Source organism: Macaca thibetana, chromosome 12 (genome assembly GCF_024542745.1).
Source record: "Macaca thibetana thibetana isolate TM-01 chromosome 12, ASM2454274v1, whole genome shotgun sequence".
Lineage (NCBI taxonomy): Eukaryota > Metazoa > Chordata > Mammalia > Primates > Cercopithecidae > Macaca > Macaca thibetana.
The window spans coordinates 5,123,723-5,137,239 of NC_065589.1; the positions used below are offsets into that span (position 1 = coordinate 5,123,723).

Here is a 13,517-nt window from a genome sequence, read left to right on the forward strand (position 1 = left end):
CAAAGTTAGCCCAGTTGGGCCTCCATCCCTGACTCCCATCCGCCATAGAAGGCCCAAGCCCACTCTCAGCCCTACTCTACTCCAGCACTGTGCTTGTAGCAGGAGTTTCCCTGCTCATCCGCTTCTAAGCTTTAATAGAAAATAACCTATCAATCCAAACCTTTACATTATGTCTGGGGGCTGTTACTACCATATTCACAGCAATCTGTGCTCTAACACAAAATGACATTAAAAAAATCACGGCATTCTCCACCTCAAGTCAGCCAGGCCCTGTAATCTTCACAACTGGCATTAATCAGCCACACCTAGCATTCCTTCACATCTGCACCCACGCTTTTTTTAAAGCTATATTATTTTAGGTTCAGGGTCCATCATCCACAACCTCAATGATGGATGAATAAGACATCCGAAAAATAAGGGCTATTCAAGACTCTACCCCTCACCTCCTCCTCCCTTGTTATTGGCAGCCTTGCACTAACAGGTATGCCTTTCCTCACAGGCTTTTACTCCAAAGACCTCATCATTGAAACCACAAGCACGTCATACACCAACGCCTGAGCCCTTTCTATTATCTTATTGCCACCTCCTTAACAGCTGTCTATAGTACATTTATTATTTTCTTCGCTCTAATAGGACAACCTTGCTTCACAACTCTGGTTACTATTAATGAAAATAACCCCTTCTTAATTAACTCAATTAAGCGCCTAACAATTGGCAGCATCTTTGCCAGATTCCTCATCACCAACACTATCATTCCTGCTCCATTCCCTCAAAAAACCATACCACTCTACCTGAAGCTCACAGCCCTAGGTGTAAACACCTTAGGCTTCTTGCTAGCAATGGAGCTTAATCTCATAACTAATAACCTTAAACTAAAACACCCATTACGGATATTTAACTTCTCCAACATACTAGGATTTTATTCAGCCACAATTCACTGTACAACCCCCGTCTCAAGCCTATTCACAAGCCAAAATCTGGCTTCACTTCTTGACCTAATTTAACTATACCAAAGACCTTTACACAAACCCAAATTTCAGCCTCCGTTACCGTATCTACTCAGAAAGGCCTAATCACTCTACTTTCTCTCTTGTTTTATCCCATCCCTTCTAACCCTACTCCTAAGTATCTAATCTATTATTTTGAGTAATTTCAATCGCAACATAAATACTAATGAATAATGATCAACCAGCAATGACCACTAATGAGCACCTTGAAGAAGTTCCAGGGACAAAGGCCACACACCTAATAAGTAAGGCGGCCACATGTCCTGTTCACCTGGATGGCCCCTGCATATGCCCTGTGTCTAGGTGTGGTCATTAATAGCTGCCGATATCACAGGACTGTCCTAGTTTGAGCGATAAAGTGTATGTACCCCTCCCAGTAAGACGGAGATGCAGGCATCATGGCAGGCCCTGCCTGACTCTACCTCAGATGCCCTTCTCTGTCCTACCCTCCCGAGTCTTGGGGGTTCTGCCTTATTTCTGTGCCAAGCACCGATCCCTGGGCCCCAGCTCATCTGTCCAGCCTCAGGGCCCTGCATCACCCCCTGCTTCTCCAAGCTGCCTGCTCAGTATCTCCAGACATGCTAATCCTGAGGGAGTGTGAGGTCTCTGGATCCTGTCTTCCCACAAGGGCCCCCTGCCCTGTCATGCCTTGGGAGCCAGTGGGACTGTGCTGCCATCAGACACTGTTTCCAGAGTGTTGTCCCTCACCTGGGGCCTGAGCACCTGCCACCCAGGTTCCTGGGAAGAGCAGGGGAAAGACACGAGGACTCACTGACCTGCAGGCTGTCCCTGGCCTCAAGGACTGAGGACAGGTGCAGGAAGTGACCTTGAGGCTGAGCGGAGTCATCTGAGTCTCCCTCGAAGTCGAAGTCTTGGATGGAGAGGAGGCGCTTTTTCTCAGCAGGCACAAGACAGGACAAGACTCAAGTCAGGGCTAGCTTGAGGGAGAGGACCAAACACCCCGCACCTCCCCAAACCCATACTCAGCCCCCAGGGTGGTGGGGCAGGCTCCTCTTCCAGCACATCCACCTCCTCCACTAGGAACGAACCTGACCGAGCCTAGAGGAGGAGATGGTGGGAGGACTGGTTGGTGCTCACGGTGCCCATCCCACCCAGGACATGGGATCTGCATCTCCAGAACCTTGGCTGAGCAGAAGGAGCACTGAGTTGAACCCCTGCCCTTGCCCCAGGGGCCCCACCTGGGGGGCATGCAAGCTGTTCCAGGGTTGGGAGAGGGGAGGGTCCCTGGGGCTTCGGGAAAGGGGGGCGCGATGGCTGAGAGAGGCAGAGGTGGGCAAGCTCCTGAGAGTTCCTTGTTCTTTAGATGCAAGAGCCTGCATTTAGCTCTAAACCCCTATTTCGTTATAATTCTTTTGATTCTTTAAACTGCTCTATCATGTAGGGAATACTCCAGGCACTGGAGAGCATTCTGGGAGCTTCATAAATAGCATGAATCAAATGTTCTCAAACGAAAGAGGATGACATTCCCCTCACAGCAGCCACAAAAACCTTGTTCATGTTGCATGTTACTGGCCCATTTCTCTCCAAGCGTCTAAGTCTGAACCTCTGCTCACCTACCCAGTCCCTTCTTCCAGCTGCTCCCGCTTCCTGCATCCCACCCCAAAGCCCAGGGGTTACCTTGCTTGTCTCGCCCACCCAAAATAAGTTAAATAATACTTGAAAACAGAAACACAAGGCTCATGGTTGACCAAAACAAACAAACAAACAAAAAACAGAAGGAGAAAAGCTCTCAGAGGAGAGCCTGAGGGGTCCACTTTTCTGAAAGCTGCAAAGGCAGCTGCTTTCAGGACCCCTGAGAGCGCTTCAGGACCTCTGCCTGCCCGACAGCCACACACTCAGCAGGCTTTGCCTATCCCACACATTGCTTTTGAGGTTTCTGATGGTGGAAGCACTGCTCCTGCCTGGTGCCCAATGATCTCAGAGACTACTGAGGGCTGGGAAAGGGCAGCAGATTCTTGGTGCTCACGCAGTAGGAACTAGTGGAGTTGTGGAGAGGCCATCGAGCTTTTCAGGAAATCAGAACCTGACGTTCCAGCTGCGGGGTGGAATTGAGTTGGCTGAGGAGGGGGTGACTGGAGATGACTTACTTTGTTGCCAAAGGGCTGGGCCTGGGCCTCTGAGTCCAGTTCTCCTTCCTCATCTGTCTGCTCGCTGTCTCCACTTCTCTCTTCAGAGATTGACTCAGGCCCAGCTGCAATAGATACCTGCATGACTCCACCCAAGGACAAACAGTCTGGGAGCATGCCATTTGTCAGTCCATCCACTCACTCATCCACTAAACCATCCATCCATCTACCCATACCTCCATCCTTCATCCATTCACCCACCTATCCACCCAGCAATGTATACCTCCATCTACCCATCTACCAATTCATCCACCCCCCTGTCTATTCATCAGTCTATTCATCTATTCACCTACCCACCCACCCATTTATCCACTCATCCACCCACTCAATAGGCAGCCCATCCATCCATGCGTCCATCCATGCATCAATCCATCTACCCATCCACACACCTACCTATCTATCCTCCACCCATCTATTCATCTACCCATCCACCCACTCAATCAGTGGCCCATCCATCCATGTATTAATCCATCCTTCCATCCATCCATTCATCCATCCATCCATCCATCCATCCGTCCATGCCTCCCTCCCTCCCTCCCTCCTTCATCTACCCACTCATCATCAATCCATCTATACATCCATCTACCCAATCAATCAGTGGCTCATCCACTCACCGACCCATCCATCCCTCCCTCCTTCATCCACATACCCACCCATCAATTGATTTATCCATCTATCCACTCAATCAATCAGTAGCCTATCTATCCATCTACCTACTCATCCACCTATCCATCTACCCAATTATCTACCTACCCATCTACCCACTTATCCACCTGCCCATCTGCCCATCCACCTACCTATCCATTTATTCATCCATCCATCTATGTACCACCCATCCTTCTCTCTTTCATTCATCTACCCATCCATCCAGTTGCACACCCATCCACCCGACATCTATCTATCCATCCATTCATCATCTTTCTATCAATTCACCCATCCAGTTACTTATCTATCCATCCACCCATCCATCCATCCTCCATCCATCCATCCATTCACTTACTTATCCATCTACCCATCCATCCAGTTGTTCACCCATCCACCCAGACATCTATCTATCCATCCATTCATCATCTATCTATCAATTCACCCATCCAGTTACTTATCTATCCATCCACCCATCCATCCATCCTCCATCCATCCATCCATTCACTTACTTATCCATCCATCCATCCATCCATCCATCCATCCATGCATCCACCCATCTACCCACTCATTCACCTACCCATCCACCCCTCCACCTGCCTATCCATCCATTCATCTATCCATCCACCCACCACTCATCCCTCCCTCCTTTATCCATCTACCTATTCACCCAGCTGCCTACCCATCCACCCACCAATGCATTCATTCACTCAGACATCTATTTATCCATCCACTCAGACATCTATCCATCTATCCACCCATCCACTTATCTATCTATCTGTCTATCTATCTATCTATCTATCTATCTATCTATCTATCTATCTATCTATCCATCCATCCATCCATCCAGTCATCCACCTATCCACTCACCCACCCATCCATCCATTGACCCACCTACCACCTTATCTGCCCATCCATCTACCTATCTATCCACCCATCCACTTACTTATCCATCCATCCATCCATCCATCCATCCATCCATCTGCCCATCCATCCATCCATCCATCCATCCATCCATCCATCCATCCACTCACCTACCACTTTAGCTGCCCTCCCTTCCTTCCTTCCTTCCTTCCTTCCTTCCTTCCTTCCTTCCTTCCTTCTTTCCTTCTTTCCTTCTTTCCTTCCTTCCATCCTACCATCCATCTGTCCTTCTATCCATCCATCCATCCATCCATCCATCCATCCATCCATCCATTCATCTCTCCCTCTCCCCACAATCCATCCACTCACTGAGAAACATCCAGGGAAGGCTCTCTGCTGGCCTTTCATAGACCTATTGAAACATCACTTGGAGCTGGTCTGAATTACAGTGTAAAAATCAGTACTCTGCATCAATGTTACCAATCAATTACCAGTGTTACCAATCAACATTACCAACAGGTCTGACCATGTCTGCAGGATTGTGCTTATTGGGCAGCAGGAAGACCCTGGAGCTGTGGAGTGTGAATGAGGCCTAGAGCTAAGTCATGTTCTCCCAAACACATGGCTTTACCTGCAGGCTCATAGCATTTGCTGGTCAGCAGGCCCGACCTCATCACTGCAGGGAGGGAGGTGAGGCTCAGCCCTCATGCCCCCACTCCTTTCTCTGCCCCCCAGGGCTCCTTCCCCACACTGAGCTCCTGGGCCTGGTCTCCCTAGACCCACCATCTCTCTCTCCCTGCTTTCTCCTACACACCTTGGCTTGGCCTGTGCTGTGACTGTGGCAAGTGATTCAGGAAAGGGACCCCAGGGATTAGAGCTAGCAGGCCCCGTGGACCATCCACCTTTCTATTCCAGGGGCTGCTGAGGGCACAGCTGGCACTGTGGAGGTCAGATCCTCTGGGCCCAGCCAGGCCTTGCTGCCCTTGCACACCCTTGCCCTGGGGCCTGCACTTTGCTCTCTGCGCCTCAGGGGTCACAGGTGTGAACAAGCAGGCATTGGTGCATTGGAGTATGTACTGTCAACTGCAAAGGGGAGCAGGACTGTGGGTGCAGGGCCTGGGGTGGCCTCAGAGCCACCTTCGCTTTGCTCTGTGACGTGGGAGCTGGCCCTGCACACTGCACCTCTGCCTTGTCTGCTGCTCCGTGAGGGCTCGGCCTGCAGTGAGTGGGAGTGGGAAAAGGAAGGAGAAGGAATGTTCCCCTTCCTGTGGTTTCCAGCCCTATGCCCTTGACCCTGACAGCTGGTCCAGCTTCATCATGGCCCCTGAGACAATGGCACTGGCTGGTGGCACCCCCACCTTAGAGGGCTGTGTTCCAGCCCTGGGTGGCCTCCTTGGAGCTGCCTGTTTCTATTAATCCCAGCCTCTGCCCTTTGCTTACACCTCTGGTGGTTGTGGGGGATGCAGGCACTCCTGCAGTTATGACCTCTGATACCTCAGTATCTCCTTTTCCCATTCTCCGTTAACAGCATTTGAACCAGTTCCTTATATGAAATGACTGTGTGGTTTCTCTTTTAGACATTTCCCCAACTGGCCCACCTGTGATCCCCGCAGCTCCTATCTTCATCTCTTGGGCCTAGGGCCCCTTTGCAGGAAGTTCCTCCCTTGTGGCTTTCAGTTTCAGAGGCACAAGTGTCCCTATTTGCTGGACTGGCTATGCTGACAGTCCCCCCCAAGTGGGGACTGTCCCCAAGTGTGGAAGAGGGCCTGGCTCTTCCACCGCCCTACCCTCAGGACAGCCCAGGACCTGGCACCTGGCGAGCATTCAGTGGATGTACTGAATCAATCACCGACGCATCTTCCAAAGCCCCCTGCGAGATGGAGACTCACTGTGCACCTCCCTTCATCCACCCCCGAATGCTGCACACCCTCCTCCGTGATGTCCACACCAGCTTACAGTTCTACCATCAACTGGGCCTTGGGTGGCTCTAGGTTCTCAGGCTCTGTCCTGAGCCAGCAGGGATCTTTTATATGGGTTGGAAAATTCAGTCTCATTGTCCAGTTTTCCATTTATAATACAGAGATAGAAACAGTCAACCAACTGGCAAAACTGAAATCTGAACGAAGGACTTTATAACAAACAGCTGAGATCAGGTGTCAAGCACACGCTGTCACTGCCTGTCCTGCCTGAAGCTGCCACTGCCATTCACTGCTTTGCTGCCTATTTAGGAATGTCTGGGAAGATGCTGGGGTGAGTCAAGGGGACCAGCAGCTTGCCTGGGCTCAGACGGCCTCAATTTCCCCAGTGGAAGGAGAGATGGGAGAGGCAGCCTGGTGTATTCTTTAACTTGAATCTTTCTCTTAAAGATAAAAGCTATCAAGGGTTTTAAAGGGGCCCACAGGTGCCCGTGTCTGAGCTCTGGCAGGTCTATTTTTATACACTCAGTGGATGACTGGCTGGCTGGCAATGCTTTTGGGGCTCAGAAAACAGTGTCCCCAAATGAGGGCCTTCGCAGCAGCCTCAGAAGCAAAGTTTCTCTCTGACCTTCTCCTGCCCTCTTGTCTCCCAGGCCCATTCTCCCCCAAGGCCAGCATAGAAACTAGAATCCCTCTTCCACAAGGCAGGACATAGAAACCAGTATCCCTTTCTCCCAAAGTCAGCCAAAAAAGATGCAAATACCACTCTGACTTTCTCTCTACTTTCTATGTAAAATCTAGCCATAAAGAAATTATCTGGCTGGGCATGTGTGGCTCATGCTTGTAATCCCAGCACTTTGGGAGGTTGAAGTGGGAGGACTGCTTGAACCCAGAAGTTCAAAACCAGCCTGGGCAATATAGTGAGACCTCATCTCTAAAAAAAAATAAATAAATAAATAAAAAAGAAATGATCTGACCTTCCTGGTTTGACTTTAGGTCATAAGCCCCCCACTCCAGAGAGGGTCCCGCCCATTCCTGGAGGAAGAAAGGCCAAGAAGAACGTAGACAAACAGGCCTTGCTGGGTTCCCTACTCAGCCTATCAGCAGTAGGTCTGGCCTTGTATAATCCCTTTCCACACGCTGTCCATCCTTTCTTGAACCCAAGCATAAAAATGGACAATTTCCCTGAATCTGTGGGTCTGCATTCTGAAGGCTCCCACGTATACACGGTGAACACATTTCTATGTTTTTTTGTCCAACGAATCTGCCTTTTATGAGATGATTTTTCAGTGAACTTTCAGAAGGTCAAGGTTTTTGGCTCCAAAAGTGCCCAGATGACAGTGCCAGAGAGCAGACCTGGTTTTAGTTTTGTTCTCTCTGGACAAGTGAGTGCCTTGAGGAGATGCATCCCAAAGCAACAGGCAGAGGCCCCAAGACGTGAACTCCCCCTTCACTCAGGGATGTGGAAATGGGCTTTCCGGGGCCTGGGGACCCACCTGTCAGGGTGATGTCCCCAGTCCCCACGATGAACGTGAAGAGGAAGTATCCCGGCATCTCAGGGGTCCTTTTAGTGTTGATCCCTTTTGTCACTCTGCACTTGGGCCAGGGGTTTGGGTGACGTTATCCTACCTATCTGATCAAGTCATGCAAAAAAAAAAAAAAAAAAAAAAAAAAAAAAAAAAAAATCCAAAAGATCTTCCATGTTCCTGACACAGAACAGAGATTTTCTGACCACTCTTGATAGGGAGGAGAAAATAAAAATAAAACCAAATGAGTATAAAGAACTTAGTGTTGACGTCAGGCGAGGTCTGCACTGTCAGGCAAAGCCACCACCGAGGGAAACGGAAAGGCACTGGGAGGGAAGGCAGCAGGGTGGGGGAACTGTGTGCTCAGTGACCAGTCTAGGGCTTTTCCCCTTCCTCTCCTAGCCATCGGCCGTCGAGGCTGCCTCCTGCAGAGCCTGCCAGGTCCCCTATGGAAGGCCTTGGTGAAACACCCAGCACTCTGAAGGTTCACTCAGTGAAGACCCCCAGCGGCCCACTTACTAGCTGGACAAGGTCTGCATTAGGCCCTAGCTGGGCCAGGTTTCAAAACATTAACCTCAAGCTTTTTTACCCTACTTTTTTTTTTTTTAAAGGCACAGCTTTCCCAGTTTTTGTGTTCCTTGCTTGCGCCCTGTTTTAATGTTGTAGTTACAGGCGCCCAGCAGGGAGGAACGCAGCCCCTGTGGGCGCTTGGGGGAGCTGCTAGGAATCCAAGTTCAAGGAACAGCTGTTTTCTGTTTTCTGTTGCCCCACAGCGCCACCTCCTGGCCCTTGGTGGTGATGATTTTGAAGTCGGCAGGTTCTGACCGGCCGTGTGAAGTCCAGCACCTCTGCGCTGAGCTGTTGAAACACTGCATTCTTTGAAATAATACAGCTTCCTGAGCCCACCCCAGTCCCTAAAGACTGCCTCTGGGGTTGACATTCTCAGATGCTTGACAGCATGGCTTTTCCGGTGTTACGTGTCATTTCTATCCTTACGCCTGGTAGGGGTGGACTGGAGGCTGGACCAAGCTCCATCGGCTGCAGGAGGACGCTATGGTGGGCTCCAGGCTGGCCGTGTGCATGTGGGAGGTAGGATTTGCTGCTGGGTTTCATGATCACTGTGAAGAAGCAGCCCAGGAATAGGGTGATGGCCTGTCCCCATGTTATCGGCCATTCCTAGTCACATCTGTTGTTGCAGCATGTTATTAGTAGAGCCTCCTTTTACTCTTAAAAATGCCCTGGTTTGGGTGATTTATCACACCTGCCCCCACCCTCACCCCCACCACTCAAGAAGTGCAGCCACCCTGTGCTGCTCAGCGTGCTGCTCCAGGGGTGCCTCTCCGTGGCCTCTGTCCTAAATTAAACGATGTGCTAAGATGCCTTGAAATGCCTGCAGCAGGCCCAGTGAGAGCTTGAATGCTCAAAGGGCATATATGCCAACTTCTGCCTCTCCAATCAAACTTGGGGCTTTAAGGGACAGGCACGAATAAGGTGTCTCTCCAGAAAGAAGGCCTAGGGGAGACGCCTGGGCTGGGGCATGGTAAGGACGCCCCAATCCAGAAGCACAGCCTCTGTCCTGGATGTGCCCAGCTGCTGGAGCCAGGCAGCTGCCTCGTGGCCCTGGAGAAACTCGCCTTGCAGATGGAGTCATCCAGGACACTGAGACCCCAGACACCTGGCTTGGTGGGGGCTGTCCCCCCAAATGCTTGACCAGGCTTAGTGACAAGAGCCTTGGACTCAGGTAACAGGGACAAGGTGAACTTTCTCAAAAACACTGTTGGTTTAGCTCCCTTCAAACTCAAACGCAGAAGAGCCTCTGGCATCCTCCCACCCTCCCCGTGAAAAGATCTCTTCCAAATGCCTTATGGGGGATATTACAGGCAAACAGATTGTTTAGTTTAAGACTATTGCCTGGATTTCAAAGTCATCGTGAAATAAATACTTGGATTCAAAAGACGAAAACAACTGGATTGTAACAGATGTATCTAAATCCTGATAATCACCATTCATGTGAAATGTTTGTTGAAAAGAGAGAGTCTAGGCCCCAAACCAGATGTCCCAGGGAAGAAGGGCTTGGAAAACATGTAGTATTAACAAGCACCCTGGTGATTCAATCAGCAGCTGGGTTTCAGAAACTTGGCTTTGAGTTCTCAACTTACTTTGAAGATTTGAAAACAATATAATTTCAAATATTGGCAACTTCAACAGCACCCAGGACTTCTGAGGCACTCAGACCAGGCCAGTGGGATGCAGAGGTTTGCACCTCACATAAAAAGGAGCCAATTTCACAGGGCGCAGTGACTCACGCCTATAACCCCAGCACTTCGGGAGGCCGAGGTGGGTGGATTGCTTGAGCCCAGGGGTTTGAGGCCAGCCTGGGCAACATGGTGAGATGCCTGTCTCTACAAAAATTCAATTAAAAAAAACAGCAGCAGAAGAGACAGAGAGGCATGTGCACGCACACACACGTGCACACACATACACACACACATACATACACACACATACATACACACACACGCACACTCCAAAGGAACCTGCTTTAATATTCCTAAAATGCCTGGGAACTAAAAGCCCTTCCCACTATCCACTGCTTACCTCCACCCTGCAGCCGCCCATGGAGGGACCGGATCACTTTGGCACTTCCGAACCTCTTGAAGCGGGCTTTCACGTGCTCGTAGTACCACTCCAGTGAGCCGATCTTCACGACTCTGCAGTGACAAGCACAGGCGCGTGGCACTGCCTAAGTGCTGAACACAGGTCTACATAAATAACACACACACATGCACACACACACACAAGCGTGCACGTGTGTGCATCCACCCTTCTTCAGCGAGCCTCACCGAAGGGACACGCCAGATCCAGAAACTATCAAGATCATTTTACCTCAAGGCCTGGGCTCACCTGGCCAGATGGCAGGGGTCACAGATCCAGCCCTGCTCCTCCGGGTGGACGCGGCCACAGCTTTTGCAGGTGAAGAGGCCACATTCCAGGCACTGTCTTTTGCTATTCACAAGCAGCCGGTAGGGCTGCAGGCAGTGGGTGCAGTGGGTCTCGTTCAGATGGGCAGTGTCGGAAAGCAGCTCCCTCTTGGAGCTTTCCTTCTTAATCTTGCCCTTCAACCCCCTTGGAAAAATATCAGAAACAAGAAATATATTGGGCATCTTGTTTTTGCCACAGGCTTTAAGTGTGTACATGTACATACACACACACACAGACACAGACACATACACACACACAGTAGCCGTCTCCTATGCAGAAAATAGTGACCCAAAGTTGGGCAAAGGCACACAGGCATCTTTGTGTTGAGGGCTGAGCTTAAACGGGCAATTTTGGTAGGCTGGAATGGAATGGAATGAAAACACGTTAATTTCATAGAAATGACATTGCATTCAAGCATTTCTGTGGCTGTTTACAATTGTACCAATTTTGGTTGGCAGGTCACTGCACCCTCCCCAGGGCGGTCACAGAGTCCTGAGGGCAAAGCCAGATGGTGTTTCCTGATCAAGCATTTTTGGGTCTCTCCCACCAGGGGGCAAGAGTTGAGCTCCCCCAGAGCGCGACTGAAACGGCTCGGTGTTTCCAGAGCAGGAATCATCCAGCGCCCAGAAGTCTCAGGAAAACTACAGTTCTCCTAGACCATCCGAGTTTAACTGACACAGCTTCCTGGTGAACCTGCCAAGTTGAACTGATTGGAAAATGTACCCTTAGATGATAATGAACACATTTCTTTTGCTCTAGAGTTCAGAGAATGTCTGCCAAACGTAATATTTTCAGTTTCAGATGAGATAAAATTAATCCATTCTTAGTGACACAAACAAGAAGGACACTAGATGCCATTGTCTTCTGAGAATTCTGAAGTGCACTGATTTGGATGGGGACACCCAGAGTGTGGCAAAGGTGAAGAGACTGGAGAGTCCCACAAGGCAGTGGGAGGCCACCTCCGGTTTCAAGTGCAATTGGCTGAACTTCACTGATTTTCCTCTCTCAACTATTTACAAAACTATTCACTGAGATGGACACAAAATCAGGCTCTCGTCATAGCTTCAAAAACCAAGAGAAAAAGCGTCAAGCAGTTGTAGGAATCTAGGGGGATACCGCCATCCACAGACTACAGTTTAGATAAAGCTGCACTGACAAGGTAAAGTCTTTGCCCCAAACAGAGGAACACAAGTCCCTGTAACCAGATGGGAAGGGCCTCACTCCCTCCATTTCCACTTTTGCCAGCTCTGCACCAACCAGAAAACCTGGAGGCCACCCCTTCGCCAGACAGGGCTTGTCCAGCCTGTGTCCCAGGGAGTACCTCTTCTTCTGTATCCAGGCAGAACGATACCCCGAGGCCCAGCACAACAGGAAGAAAGACAAGGACATGTGCACTGCCCTGCATTCCAGGCCGAAGGAGTCCTCTTAAATAAGAGCTGAGAAGTGTCCTGGGGCAGCAGCTGGAGGTTGATATATTTCCAGGGCCGAAATTGGGGAAAAGGATAACGGTACTGTGCTTTAGATTCTTTAAAACATAACTTCCCTTCTTCATAGCCAGAGACCAGGAAGGGAGGGCAGAGAAGACTCCATTTGGGGAGGCCAGATGACACCTGCCAGCCACTCCAGGACGTATCAACCAGACCTGGAGCTTCAGATCCTCAGGGGTGAATGGGGCCGGAGCACTCCATGCACTCTGTTCATTGGGTTGACCAGAAGTCACTCCTCAACAGGCAAAAGCCAGGCACGTGGCTCCAAGTTAAAGTTAGCTTCAGGAATAAAAGACCCTCCTGAATGTGACTTACCATCAGAAACAGACTTGAAACAAGTCAGCTTGGCGTGCTGAATGGGGCATAAGCAAGTACGTATAGTCTCAACGAGAGGGACAGAGGAGACACGGGAGGAAATCAGGCTGAGACGGGAGCACCACCGGCTATGCTGGTGGAGATGGAGAAGAACCGGTTAAGATGGAGGTGGTGAGGAATCACAACCCACAATGGAGGGGGCAATGGGCACAACTTCTACCGTGGAATATTAGATTCCATGATTTCCAATAGTGGTCTTCAAAGTGTGGTCCAGGGGCCTCTCCTCTGGAGGTTCCTAAGATCCTTTAGGGGGCGGGTCACAAGGGCAAGGCTATTTTTGTAATAATGCTAAGACATCATTTGCCTTTTCTTTGCTCTTCGACGCCTGCACTGAAGGTGTAAAAACAATGGTGGATAAACTGCTGGGGCTTTAGCACGAGTCAGGGCAGTGGGCCCAACAGCACCGGCAGTCACTGTATCCTTCATCAAAAAAGAAAGGAGCTGGGCGCAGTGGCTCACGCCTGTAATCCCATCACTTTGGGAGGTTGAGGCAGGCGGATCACCTGAGGTCAGGAGTTCAAGACCAGCTGGCCAACATGGTGAAACCCCATCTCTATTAAAAACACAAAAA

The 13,517-nt window shown here is 50.1% G+C and overlaps 1 protein-coding gene across 4 annotated transcripts in view; it reads right to left on the reverse strand.

Annotated features, from left to right (window-relative positions):
* MLPH (melanophilin) overlaps positions 1–13,517 on the reverse strand; it is a 68,541-nt gene that overhangs the window by 32,316 nt on the left and 22,708 nt on the right. For 3 of the 4 annotated variants that reach the window (XM_050751657.1, XM_050751661.1, XM_050751659.1), the window contains exons 3-6: positions 11,007–11,228; positions 10,701–10,813; positions 3,116–3,219; positions 1,784–1,903 (exon numbers count right to left, since the gene is read on the reverse strand). In XM_050751657.1, coding sequence (XP_050607614.1) covers positions 1,784–1,903; positions 3,116–3,219; positions 10,701–10,813; positions 11,007–11,228 — 559 coding nt within the window. The remainder of the gene's footprint in view (positions 1–1,783; positions 1,904–3,115; positions 3,220–10,700; positions 10,814–11,006; positions 11,229–13,517) is intronic. The other variant, XM_050751658.1, reaches the window with a different exon arrangement.